At 61.0% G+C, this 13,488-nt stretch overlaps 1 protein-coding gene across 7 annotated transcripts in view; it reads left to right on the top strand.

Annotated features, from left to right (window-relative positions):
• Positions 1-13,488, top strand: part of Prdm11 (PR/SET domain 11) — a 78,049-nt gene that overhangs the window by 46,826 nt on the left and 17,735 nt on the right. For 5 of the 7 annotated variants that reach the window (XM_078046165.1, XM_078046169.1, XM_078046170.1 and 2 more), the window contains exon 5: positions 4,611-4,678. The exons of 1 other annotated variant lie outside the window; for it this stretch is intronic. In XM_078046165.1, coding sequence (XP_077902291.1) covers positions 4,611-4,678 — 68 coding nt within the window. Of the gene's footprint in view, positions 1-4,610; positions 4,679-8,189; positions 8,612-11,048; positions 13,036-13,488 lie in introns of those variants that run through there. One more of the 7 variants, XM_078046172.1, reaches the window with a different exon arrangement.

Below are 13,488 nucleotides of genomic sequence, written 5' to 3'. Positions count from 1 at the left end.
AGAGCTGTGGAGGCAGGTTCCACCCCAGTGGTCACAGACCCCCAGGCCTCCGCCACCCAGAATCAACAGTGTCCAGTGCGATCCCTGCAGCAGTACCGGCATGAGACTCCAGGTGCCTTCCCGTCAGTGGTGACGGTCATGCTGCAGGGATGGCCTTTACCCCGCGATGCAGGTGAGGAGACCGAGGGCCAGGGAAGCCTCTGGACAAGGCCGCTGGGCTCCTGAGTGCTGAAGCTGAGGTTCTAGCTGCTGCCTCAGGCTCCGGGCTCTGGCTACGCCAGCTGCTCCCCCTGCAGGCTGTGACAGATAGAGATGCTTCTCTTCCCCCAGACGAGAGAGGTGACCCGGAAATGACAACGTAGGGTGGTCACCGTGAGGGCCAAGGACAGGGTTCCGTGGGACCCTCAGGAGGGTCCTGCAGACTAGCACGTGTCTGGGGAGATTGTGGAGGCGGGGAGCCAGGCTCCACGTATTGCCCCTATGTCAGATTTTTATAACACAAGGCAGTTCAGTGTCACAGGCAAACAGAGCAACACACCCCCTGCCCCCTCCTCCTGTTGGTGCTCGTGCAAACACAGGGATCTGGGCTGGGGTGCGGCTCAGTGGTAGAGCACTTGCCGAGCGTGCGTGAGGCCCTGGGTTTGATCCTCTGCACTGCCAACAGATGTGTGCGTGTGCGTCGTGCACACGTATATGTGTGCATTATGGTGTGCTGGTAAATGTCTGACAACCTGCTGGTGATAGTGGGGACATGGGTGTCGATCTTCGTGGTGTGCATGCTCCCAGTGTGGTGAATTTCCAGTTACGCAACATGAACTTGCTGAACATGGAGTCAGGAAGGAATGTGCCGCAGAACTAGCAGACCGTATTCCCCAGGTACAGAGACGGTATTCGTGCCCTTCTGAGGAGCATATGTGTCAGTCAGCTTTCTGTGACTGTAACAAACTACCTGAGATCATCAACTTACCTGGTGAGGGAGACAGTCTGTTTCCAAATCAACGGATAGATGATAAACACCATCATCATTTGAGATGCTCACTGGAGTTAGGGCTTTAAAGGAAGGGAGAGGACACTGGCGAGCTCGCGCTGTAGGAAGGAAGGGTTTGTTCCGCCAGAGGAGTCTGGAGGTTTTGGAGGTTTGGTCTGTGGTCGCTGGGCTTGTGGTGAGGAAACACTCAGGATGTGGAGCCCGAGGTGGAGCGAGCTGCTCTCCTCATGGTGGCCAGAGGCAAAGAGAGGAAGAGACCAGGGTCCCACAGTCCCCCTCTGGGTGCACCCCAGGGGACTGAAGACATCCCACAAGGTGCCGCCTCTTAAGAGTTCCACCGTAGCACCCCAGAAAGAAGCACTAGTGATACGGAAAATAGTGAAACGTACAACACAACAGGCGAGCGGTGAGACTTGAATATCACCTTTAAAGACTGTGTGATTTATTGAAGTGTAACTTTATATCATCAGTGTTTAATAACGGCTGCACGTCACAAGTGGCTCACAGAATTCCCGGAGTCCACCCTTACTGGTCCGCGCCACTGACGCCACAGGCCACTCTTCTTTTCTTTCTTTCTTTTTTTATTTTTGTTTTTTTGGTACCAGGGATTGAACTCGGGGACCCTGGACCACTGAGCCCCATCCTCAGTCCTATTTTGTACTTCATTTAGAGATGGGTCCCACTGAGTTGCTTAGCGCCTTGTAAATTGCGGAGGCTGGCTTTGAACTCCTGATCCTCCTGCCTCAGCCTCCTGGGCCGCTGGGTTGACAGGTGTGTGCCACTGCGCCTGGCTCTTTTCTTTCTTACTAAAATGTTAATAGTGTATGATTTTTTCCTGGACTTGCTTTTTATTTAAAAGGCTCTTCATTCATTCATTCCCCACCATGCCAGCTGGGTCACCATGTGAGTGGGAGAACCATGAGCTTTGACTCTTTGGCTTGGGTCTGGTGAAGGAGACGGTCCTTTACCAAATCAACAGATAGATAAACTTTACCATCCGTGAAAATGCTGTCCTTGGGGCTTTAAAAAAAAGTAGCGAGATGCCATGCAACTAGAGCTGGGGTGGGGGGTGGTGTGCAGGGAAAACCTACATCAGGGTCAGATCAGGAAAGGCTTATTCCGTGGAGGTGACACAATCTGAGACCCAAGAGATAAAAAGGGACTTGGCATCTTTTTATCCAAGCTTTGGATGGCTTGGTGGGGGAAAGTTTATCCAAGGGTGTGTCCACTTTGGTGCCATTTCTGTAAAATCCCCAAACATGCAAAACAGTGCTATCCATTATTCTTAGAAAAACCCTTGTGAACCAGAGAGGGGAAGGCTCCCGCCAGCTTCAGGACTGGTGGCCACCCTCAGAGCGGGAGGGAAGAAGGGTGATTTGGAGGGAGGCAGAGAACGTCTTCCGCTGCGTCTTGGGGTTGTCGTGGCTCCCAAGGAGAGGAAGATCTGAGGTGAATACGGTTGGTGTGACTCTGGTTGGCCCTCACCACTGGACACCGGCTGCGTGATTCTTGACCATTTCTGAATGGCGGAAACGTTTCGGTGGATGTTTTTTAAGAGTATGGAAAAGAGGTCCTAGGTGTGGGAGTGACCCCGGTTAAAGTTCACCCCAGAAAAGTTGGCCGCAGGGAAGGGCAGTGGGATCCCCAGGTCAGTCAGGTGCTGGGCAGGGATCCGGGCCTCGAAGGCTGTGACCACATGTGAATAAAACCAGCAGCTGGTTTACGATGGCCACGAGTTTCCCTGGCTCTGGGGAGAATCCGCAGGGGGCTGGGAGCGGCTCTGGGCTTGGTTGGGGCCCGCTTCACGAGGCCCTGGGGACAGCCTGGCTGTGGCTCCTGTGCCACACCCTCAGGTTGTCAGCTCAGTCAGGCTGTGGGGAGAGGAAGAGGAAGGAGCAGGTCCTTATGAAACCCAAACAGGCAGGATGGAAGAGAAAGATGGATTTGAACAAGAACCACGACAAAACCTGCGAATGGGAAATATCCATGGACGGAAAGGCACCCATTAAAAAGAGAAGCCCAGGGAGGAAGGGAGGCCTAGGAGACCGGAGGAACCTGGGACTGGACACGGCCAAAGATAGAATCAGTGGATGGGAAGAGAGTTCTCAGGGATTTTCCCTGAAAGAAAAAGAGGAAAAAAAATATGCAAAGGAAGTTAAAAGGCACAGAGCACAGAATGAGCTGCTCCCATGTGTGTTTAGTAGAAATTCTACCAGAAGGGCCTGGAAAAATGACTGAGAAGCTGAGTTCTCAAAAGTTTAATGGCTGAGAATTTTCCGAAATCAAGAGATATCAAGTCTTTGTTTGAAAGTGCTCCTCAAGTTGAAGATTTTATAAAATAACCCACAGAGCAAAATGGCGTAAAGTCACAGATAAAGGGAAAGTCTTTACATTTTCCACGGACAGATCATCCACAGAGGACCACCTCAGGAACAGAAGGCTGCAGGTGACCACAGGGCAGTCTTCTGTTCATCTTCCTGGATGAGAAGATAAAGCCCAATCAGCCTAGAACTGCACACCCGACTCATGCTCAGGAGCGATGGTGCAGTTTCTGAAGAGAAGGGGTCCCGCTTCGACCCCCAGGCTCCTGGGTCTTGGAGGTTGGGGAGCCGGAGCCCCTCGGAATACAGACGCTCCGTTGTGCGATGGCGGCTTCCATCTCCCACAGAAGCTGGGGAGAGAGACGGCCAGAACCAGCTTCTGTGTTGTAACACGAGGCTCCAGGGAGTGGCGTCATGGTATCCATCAAGACAGAGGACAGGGACGGCTCCTCCGTCTCTTCCCAGAATCCACAGCACCTTGAAAGTGTGTGTGTGTGTGTGTGTGTGTGTGTGTGTGTGTGTGTGTGAACACGTATGTGTACTTCTGAGTGTGCATGCATGTGTGTGTACATGTGTGTGTACTTGTGAGTGCACAAGTGTGTACTTGTGAGTACGCATGTGTGTGTGTTTATGTGTGTGTGTACTTGTGAGTGCACGAGTGTGTACTTCCTTGTGTGCATGTATGTGTGTGTGAGTGTGTGTGTTTGTGTGTGAACATGTGTGTGTACATGTGAGTGTGCATATATGTGTGTGTGTGCGCACATGTGTGTGTACTTGTGAGTGTGCATGTATGTGTGTGTACGTGTGTGTACTTGTGAGTGCACGAGTGTGTACTTCTTTGTGTGCATGTATGTGTGTGTGTTTGTGTGTGTGAACATGTGTGTGTACTTGTGAGTATGCACGTATGTGTGTGTGTTTATGTGTGTGTGTACTTGTGAGTGTGCATGTATGTGTATGTACATGTGTGTGTACTTGTGATTGCACGAGTGTGTACTTCCTTGTGTGCATGTATGTGTGTGTGTTTGTGTGTGAACATGTGTGTGTACTTGTGAGTGTGCATGTATGTGTGTGTGAGTGTGTGGGCACGCACATGTGTGTGTACTTGTGAGTGTGCATGTATGTGTGTGTGTGTATGTGTGTCCTCCATCCTCTGGGGGGATGGGATGGGCAGAGGGTAGGTAGGTGGCAGGAATCCTGGACTCTAGCTTGGTTTCAGTCCTGTGGCTTTGGGGACATTGTGGGGGATGGCAGACAGAGGGAGGTGACCCTGGGCCCTTCTAGACTGTCCCTCTGTCTTGCAGATTGTGGACAAGAACAGCCGCTACAAGTCCATAGATGGGTCGGACGAGACCAAGGCCAACTGGATGAGGTGAGTCCTCTCGCTGTGTTGGGGAGGCCGGCTGGCCTCCGGAGCGGAGGCAGGGGAGGCGTGTGGGGACCAGGGGGTCTCCAGAGGCCGAGGCCTCCAGGACTGTGTGTGCAGAGCATGGGAGACGTCCAGCCTCCATGACCTTCCTGGTCCCCGGCTTCCATGAGGGGCCTGAGGAGGACGTGGCCAGGCCAGCAGGCTGCAGGGACTCCCAGGGCCCCAGGTTCCTGAGAGCATTCCTGGGGAGGGGGTGAGGATGTCCCCCTTGGGACCGTGACGCTGTCTCCCAGGGCAGGCTGCTGCTACAGGAGTGCCCAGCGGTTGTTCCCATGGTGCTCCTGGCCGAGGAGGGCCCTGGCAGGGGCTGGGCCTGATGTCCACCATGCTTGCTGCTGGGCTTGAGTGGTTTCACCCTGGGCCAGTGTGTGACTCAGAAAGGTCCTAAGGGCTGGCCAGAGAGAGCAGGAGACTGCCCAGGCCGTCCCAGCCAAGCCTGGGACCTGGGCTCAGTGCTGGCCTTGGTGGCCTTGCTGTGGGGGTGGGCAGGGGAGCAGGCTGGCCTCTCGCTTCCGTGGGGGCTTCTCTCTGGGATCCCAGGACAGTGCACAGGGATGTGGGTCTGGGTGGGGCGAACCAGGGGCCCTCTGTGGCTGGAGCCGGGACCCACTACACCTGGATGTGACGCCCGCTCTTGTGTCTGTGTGGCCTGGTGACCCAGGGGTGCTGGAGGCTGGTGGGTGGAGGAGGACGGTGCATTAGGGACCAACGTGGGGGGGTGCTGTATTTAAACTGTGGCAGTCAACAAGCAGATGACTGCTGGGGCTGGGGAGTCACCTGGGGGCCTGGTGTCCTCCAGACGGCCTGACTGACCCTGTCCTCCTGTCAGACTCCCAGGCAGCAGAGCCACCGTCCTCCCCCGAGCACCCAGGGCTCACCCTCTCCTGGGGGAAGCCGCTCCTACTGCCATCACCAGGTGCAGAAGCAGGGGCGCCGGAGACAAGCAGCCTGGAGGGCTGTGTGTGGGGACAAGCTCTCTCGTCCCCCTCCTCCCCAGACCTGGTCAGCCAGTGCCCCGAAATGGCCCGAGAAGGAGGTCTACAGCCCTAACTGCCACCCTCCCCTACCCTGGGTCCAGTCAGGACACCCACGGGCTTCACCCGCCGCATGCGGAACACCCGCTTCCCCCGGACCCTGCGCTGGGCACCTGGGGTGGCCCAGCCTGGCCTGTCCCCATGGCCCTCCCAGGGCCCACACCTGGTGCCACGCCTGGTCATCGCGTGGACTCTCACTGTGCTGCTAGGGCCCAGGTGGGAGAAGGGGGCCTCTGACAGGGGCCTCCAAAGTGGCCAGGGCTCTGGGGACTCTGTGAGCAAGTGGGCATGAGCCATTCAAACAGGCTGTCCATGGACAGCAGGGCCTGCCCCCAAGGGCTCTTCGCCCGGTCACTGCAGTGGCCCCAGGCAATAGGGAAGCGAGGGCGTGGGCTCCGGCTCAGGTGTCCCAGGCAGGAGGCTGCCTCCACTGTCCGGGTTCCAGGAGCTCCGGCCTCCGGAGCCGAGCCCTGCTGCCTCCCCTGCACCCCCAGCTGGGCCTGGGGATTCCTGGCGCTCGGAGCTTGTCGGCCACGCTGGCCGGGCCTCGGTGAGGCTCTCCCAGTGACCCTGAGGGCGCGGGTTGGGAGCACGGCTCTGCATCGGTCTTCATGCACAGTGGCCAAACCGGGGCCCAGAACTGGTCACTAGCACAGGGACTGGAGCTGTGGCTCTGGACACAGGGAGCCAGGCTGAGCCAGTTCCCTGGGCCGTGTGGGCCCTGGCCGGGTGGGCTCTGCCATGGGTTGTGCCCTGTCCTGACCAAGATGGGGCCTGGTGGTCCCCCTGGAGGGCCCTCAGCTCAAGGGCAAGTTGGGGTTGGTTGTGCGTCGGCCTCGTCGGGCAGCTCCTCCGTCGGCAGGTGCTCTGGACTGCACTCTCGTGGCCTGGGCGCGGGGCTGAGGGAACGCAGGGCGTCTACGAAGTAAGTGGTGGGACAGGAAGGGACCCCGTGTCCAGGTTGGGAGCACTGACCCCAGGGCCCCGTGCCAGGGGCTGTGTGCAGGGTCCTCAGCAAGGGCTGCATGCCCCTCTGGGAGCGCTGGGCAGTGCCTGAGTCATCTGGCAGGCGCAGCGTCCTGGGTGGGTGCCACTGGTTGCATCCAGTAGAAGCCGAAGGTGGCAAAGGTGGCGGTAACACTCAGCCCCTCCCCCAACAAAGAATATCCAGAGCCCCAGATGCCTGTAGTGGTGTGCCCAAGAAGCCACGTCACAGCTTCCCGACAGCCCTGGGAAGTGGCCCTGGGATGGTCCTCCTAGTTGTACAGAGGCCTGTGGCCAACAAGGAGACTCCGCCTCTAGTCTCAGGTCTGCGCAGTGCGAGCCTGTGCCCTGCCATTGTCCTGACCTGGGGACCACAGCTGCCTCTCTGCAGCTTGCAGGGCCTGGTGTGCTGCAGGGTGGGGGGTGAGGCTGCTGCCCCCGGCCTCTCAGCTGCAGGCGGAGGAGTGACTCGGGCCCCAGGTTTCCCTCTGTGCCCTGGGTCCCCTCTCGGGTGGACCTTTCCAACCTTGTAGCAGCAGGTAAAGCGGGGGGCAGAGCCACACGTGGAGAAGCTGTTTCAAGAGCAGAGCAGGTGCTGGGCCAACGGCAGAGCAACGCGGAGCGCCTCCTGGTGCCCCTGGCTGCCCTGTGGAGACGGGAGCTGAGGTCACCCCTGGTGTCCATCAGAGTGCAGTTCATCTCCCAGGGGATGCTCATGAGCTCCTCAAATCCAACCAGAAAGCCACAGCAGCCCCCCCAGGAGACACAGCTGGCGGTGCAGCTGCGGGAGGTGGCTCTGTTCCTGCACACACAGAAGTGGGGACGAGAGGGGGCAGATGGCGGAGGGGTGGCGAGCCACACAGGATGGAATCAGCTTTCTGTGATGACGCCCTTTGATGGGCAGCACCAGCTGAGGCCTGGCCACGGCAGCCCATGTGGACAGTGGCCTCCAAGCCACTCACGCCCCTGCAGGGCCCCGTTTAAACTTGACTTTGCAGGATCAGTGCTGCAGCCCCGACCCCACTGAGGACTCTTTATTCCTTTTATAGGATTTTATGCTTTTATATCACTATACCCTCCCCCCTGAGAGCCAGCCTGAGGAGTTGGTGTGTTGGTACTGCCCTTCTGGATGGGGACAGGGAGGTGGGAAAGGGTACAAGAGCTTGCACCGCCCGGCACTCACTGCTAGCCAAAGGCAAGGCCGGGCCTGCTCCGCGGACCTGCCCAGGGCTCCCACCGCCTGACCTGCGCCTCTGCCTCCTGCCTGCCCCCTCCGAGGAGGAGTGGAAGGGACTTCTCAGTAGGAGGAGGGCGTGGGGCCGGGTGGTCCCAGGTGCCTCCTGGCTCCCCAGCTGGGGCCGGCATTAGGAAGGAGGAGGCCCACCTGCCTTGACGGTCATTTACCCAATTGTGCTTTGTGGGATATTCAACCCAAGGACCGTGGCGCCCCTGGCCGAGCGTAAGAGGAAGCCCAAGTTCTCCAAGGAGGAGCTGGACATTCTGGTCACGGAGGTGACCCACCACGAAGCAGTTCTCTTTGGGAGGGAGACCATGCGGCTGTCCCATGCCGACAGGGACAAGATTTGGGAAGGCATAGCTCGGAAAATCACCTCCGTCAGCCAGGTCCCCCGCTCCGTCAAGGACCTTAAGCACAGATGGGATGACATGAAGCGGAGGACCAAGGACAAGCTGGCCTTCATGCAGCAGTCCCTGTCGGGCCCTGGGGCTGGGGGCCGGGCCCCTGCCTTCATGCTCACTGCCCACGAGAGGGCCATCGAGTCCGCGCTGCGCACCGCCCGCTCCGGGCACGGCTTCCCCAGGGCGGAACTGGACGGCACCGACAGCCCCTCGACCAGCTGTGAGTATCTGTCCCCTCTGCCTTCCTGCGCCGGCCAGCGGGGCTGCTCGTGAACTCCCGTCCCTCTGTCTGCCCACTCTTCCCATGTCCACCTCCGCCCGCCTCCTCTCCCTCTGGGCATCTGCCTCTGTGCCTGGTCGGTGCTGGCAGCCGGGAGGACGAGCCCTGTCCCCGGGCAGCTCCTGGACATGGGGGACTCAGCAGCTTGAGTTAAACCAGTGCAGGAGTGACCGGAAGGAAGGGACGAAGGCTGTCGTGTCCAGGAGACCCTGAGCACAGGGAACCTCAAGGCCCGCAGGCACAGGGGCTGCCCGGCTCCAGGTCCCTGCGGTTGGGCTCTTGCCCCTCCCCCCAGCCCTGCCGGGGAATGTGGGTCTGTCCCTGCAAATGATGAATTGGCCCTTCTGGGGGTGAGGAGCGGTGGCACTTGGCTCCATGGGGCTGGAAGGCCCCCTTAGGAAGTGACAGTGGGACTGAGCCGCGAGGGGCACGTAAGAGTTAAGAAGCCCGGGCCGGGTGAGGGCGGGCGGAGAGCCGGGAGAACAGCGTGTACGAGGCCGCGTCACGTCCGTCCCGGACACGGAGGAGCCAGGGGGCCCCAGCGGAGCCAGGGGGGCCCAGCATCGCAGGCGAGGGGCGGGTGGGGGCTTGGGCGGCCGCAGGCAGGCCCAGGCCTGGAGGGGCAGCTCCTGTCGCCTGGGCCAGTTGCACTGTTTCCGTCCCCTCCTGTCTCCTGTGCCCGGCGGCCTTCGTCCACTTCTCTCTGGCTCTGCGTCCTGCTGCCCAGGGTCCCCTCCCGCCCTGGCTCCTGCACCCACCCCAGGCACACTCCTCTGCACCTGCCCCCCCCTCCTCCCTCTGCCCCCTGCCTTTCCCTTCTGCTTCCTGCGCCTGCTGGACCCCAAGGCCAGGACCCTGGGGCTCTTTCTAGTTGGGGCCCCTCCGTGCACACCCGTCCCCGCCTCTGCACCGTCCGCCCCGCCCCCACTCAGTCCCTCGGAGGCCCCAGAGGCCGGTGGGAAGGTGGGTCCCCAGTCCCGCCTCCCTCCCCAGGCCCCTGGTCACGGGATCTGCTCATTTCCTGTTTGGCTGGGGCTCCTGACAGGTGGCCGTTCAGAGTCAGATTCTCAGGACTGGAGCGGCCTGTGGAGACGGTCTCACCTCCCTGTCACCCGGACAAGGAAATGGAGGCCCGTGGTGTCATCACCCAGGACTGGAACCTGGGTCTGCCAGAGCCCTGAGCCAGGCTCCCCCGTCCTGCGTGATCCCACCCAATTATGACAAAATGGGGCCCAACATCCAGTAAATCCCAGTCCCAAATCCTGCCCTGCTCACCCCTCCGGAGGCCTAGAGTAACCTGGACGGGCAGGACCCCCCGCCCTGCCATGACCAGCAGGTCCTCCCTGGCCAGGGGCTCCGGGGCCTGAGGCCCCCTAGGGAGGAAACAGCCACAGTGGCCTCGCGCCCTCCCGCCCTGTCTAGGGTTCCAGGGGTGACTGCTGTCCCACCTAATGGGACTGCGAGGCACCGGGCTCTTACTGTGGTGGCTCCAGTGAGACCCTGGGACCTCTGGGAGCAGGACCAACCTCAGGACCAGCCGGACCACCCGTCCTTCCTGCTGTTTCCAGGGCTGGTTCTGGATGGAGCCCCCTGGGCACAGGCAGGGAGGGTTTGGGGGACACTAGGGTCGGCCTGTCATGTTTTCATTCTGTCATGGAGTCAGCCCTTGTCACCTGAAAGCAGAGACCTGCATGTACAGGGGCTGGTCCCCTCCCTGTGTCTGGCGGTGGGGAGCCGTCTGTCTGACGGTCCCTGCATGATCAGGCATCTTGGGTGGGCCGCTGTGGGCCTGACCTGGCTGCCACCCTGGGGGAAGGGGTGTCAGGGCGGCGGCTTGCTCTGCCCACCCCTACCTCCCCTACCTCCCTCTGGGCCTGGGGCGCCCTGCCGTGATCAAGGCTGCAGATTTCAGCAAGGCCACCAGGTGGCCCCAAGGAGGCTGGCTCTCCCCTCGGAGCACAATGGTGCCCTTGGCAGGTCACGCCCAGCCCTACGCAGCGCGTGCATCTTCAAGGAGCCAGCGGGTGGCCCAGGGGCTAGGAGGTGGGCAGAGAGGTCATCAGCAATACTTTGCAGCCAGCGAATCTCAGAGAGGTGAAGTGACAGGGCCGAGGTCGCCAGCCACTGGGCTGACTGCTGTCACCGGGACTGGACTCTTTCCCCGGAATGCGGCTATTGTCACGGGCAGCAGTGGCATCCTTCCCTGGGTGCCTGGCCTTGGCTCAGCGGCTCGGGAACCAGGCCCTTCCCGTGGGTGGGTGTTTAGGCTGGGGAGTGCCAGGCGGGGTGCCTGGGGGTTTTCACGGTGAGTCCACACCCAGCGCCGCCCCTTTCTCCCTGTGGTAACCATTTGTCCTTCTCTGCTTCTGTCCCCAAGACGATGAAGATGAGGAGTTGCCTGGGCCCTCGCGCCAGCCTCTCCGGCTGCCTCTGCAGCGGTCTCCGGAGGAAGAGGCCCCCCTGGCCAGGCCCACCCTGCTGCGCTCCTCCTCCTCCTCAGACCAGTCCGAGACTCTGGGCCCCAAGCCGGAGGCCCTGCCCCGCACCCCGTCCCAGGCACAGGCCACCTGCAGGACCCCGCGGCCACACCCAGGCTCGCCCACCCCGGGCCTCGACTGGCAGCTCCTCCACGTCCACGCCCAGCAGACGGAGGTGTTCCGGCAGCTCTGCCAGGAGCTGGTGGCCGCGCACCAGGACATGGCTAACAGCATGCACGTCATCGGCCGGGCCATGGCCGAGCTGAGCGGCCGCGTCGGTCAGATGTGCCAGACGCTGGCGGAGATCCGGGACGGGGTCCAGGCATCAAGGCAGGGGCCAGAAGGGGCGGCCCCCACGGGCTCTGCGCTCCCGGCCCAGGCGCCCCCGCCGGACCCCCCACGAGCTCCCCCAGCACCAGCCCCCACTCGGACTACCAGGTCTCAGAAGAGAAAGCACAGCCTCTAGCCCGGCAGCCGGTGCCAGGAGGAGCTAGAGGGAGGAGTCTGGCCTCAGACCGAGGACCCCTGTAGGACTCTGGGGCGCTGTCCCCCATCGCAGAGTGCAGGCCGCGCCCCGTGCCCTGGGAGCCGGTGTCCGGCCCTCCCTCCTCTTTGCCAGAGGCTCAACATCCAAGAAAAGCCCCCGCTTTCTGCTTGCTTGGCCCGAGGCGCCTCCTCCTCCTGGTCGGTATCTGGTGGCAGCCGCGTGAGTGTAGGGGGGCATCCCAAGGGAACCCCTGCTTCCAGCCTCAAGGCTCTGCCTCAACCTCATGACCTCCGGGTCCCTGATCCTGCTGCTTTCCTAGTGGGCGTGGCCAGAGGACAGGCGGGTGAGTCTGTCCTGACCTCACAAGGGCTCTGAGCCCGGGGGCTCCCTGCCTTGGCCCTGGCTTGCTCTCGTGCAGTGCGCGTGCTCAGCTGCTGTGCTTGCCTTCTGTGGAGTCAGGTGGAGACCGGGTGATGTCAGGGAGACTATCTTACGTTCTTGGAGCACTTTGTGCTCTTCCTGCACCTGCAGATATATGTGATCTCAGGGCGTGCTCAGGCCAGCCTGAGAGGCAGCTAAGTCGGACATCATTCTCTTTATCATGTGCATTTGTAGATGACAAGTGACACAGCTTGTTGGTGGGAGGCTGGGACTGTGCATTTGTCCAGCTCCCCTGTCCAGAGGCCACATCTGGAGTCGGGGGAGCAGGGGGCTTGCTCCTTGCCTGGCCTCTGTGCCTGCCTCGTCTCCTCTGGTGGGTCGGGAGAGAGGTGGCAGTGTTAGGCACGTCTACCACACACCCTGGCCCTAAAGCTCTCCGCCAGGGGCCAGGGAGAGGCAGGCCCAGGTCTCGGGAGCCAGAAGGCAGCCCGGCCTCCGGTTCCAGCAGGACCAAGCCCGTCCCGCGTGCCAGCATGCCTCGCCTCTGCTTGCTCGGGCTGCATTCGCACCAGCCACACAGCTCTGGCTTCGTGCTCCCCGTTGGGGTGGGACACCCGGGCTCTCATGTTAGGGAGGGGAGGGGCAGGTGGCTGGGGACAGGTGCTCCCCAGCTCTGTCTCTTTCCCAGCGGCTCTTTCTGCCCACCCGCCACCTCTCCCTGTCCCCGAGAACCACCGCCGGGGCTGGGAGGCTTGCTGTACCAGCGCCTGCCCAGGCCCTTCCCGGAGCACTGCTTGTGAACCCAGACCCAGCTCGTCCCCCACAGGGACAGTGCAGGGCGCCTGCCATGTCCCTGGGCCCTCGGCCCCACCCCACCCTGTGGTCCTTTGGGGCTCCTGTCCCCACACGGGACGCTCTTTGGCCGACAGCCAGGGGCTGGGTCATTGCCTGGAGTTGCCTTGCCCTCCCACGCTGGACCCCAAGATTGCAATAAAAAGAAATGGATGTCACACTCTGAACACACCCGGGTCTGGGGTCTTTCTTTGTGTGTTCTCTTTCTTCGCTTCCCGTGGAAACTTCCAGGCCCCAGAGCAGGGCTTAGGGGACAGGGGAGAGCCTGCTGGTGAGAGGGCTCCAGAGGCCCTTGCTCGCCCTGGTTCCACACACGCAGGTGACGGTGCCCAGCCCCATGCGAGGCCTTCAGGGACAGGGACAGAAGCCAGGTCAGGGAGGCAGAGCACCCACCTAGGATGCCTTTGGTCATGTCTCACCGGGATGCACCTTGAAGTGCGATGGCGCTAAACGATCTGGTCCTGTGTCCCCTGAAAGTCAGGGTTCCCAGGGAGGATCCCCTCCTTTCTGCAGGAGAGTCCAGAGCGTCAGGGTACTTTAAGGACCCTGAGACCTGAACCTCGGGGGGACCTGTCCCTGCTGTCCTGTTGTGAGTCTGTTGCAGGTGAGGCCCTGCACAT

Source organism: Ictidomys tridecemlineatus, chromosome 4 (genome assembly GCF_052094955.1).
Source record: "Ictidomys tridecemlineatus isolate mIctTri1 chromosome 4, mIctTri1.hap1, whole genome shotgun sequence".
NCBI classification, from domain to species: Eukaryota; Metazoa; Chordata; class Mammalia; order Rodentia; family Sciuridae; genus Ictidomys; species Ictidomys tridecemlineatus.
Note: the sequence above shows the minus strand (reverse complement) of the source record. Positions and strands in the feature narration are given on the sequence as shown.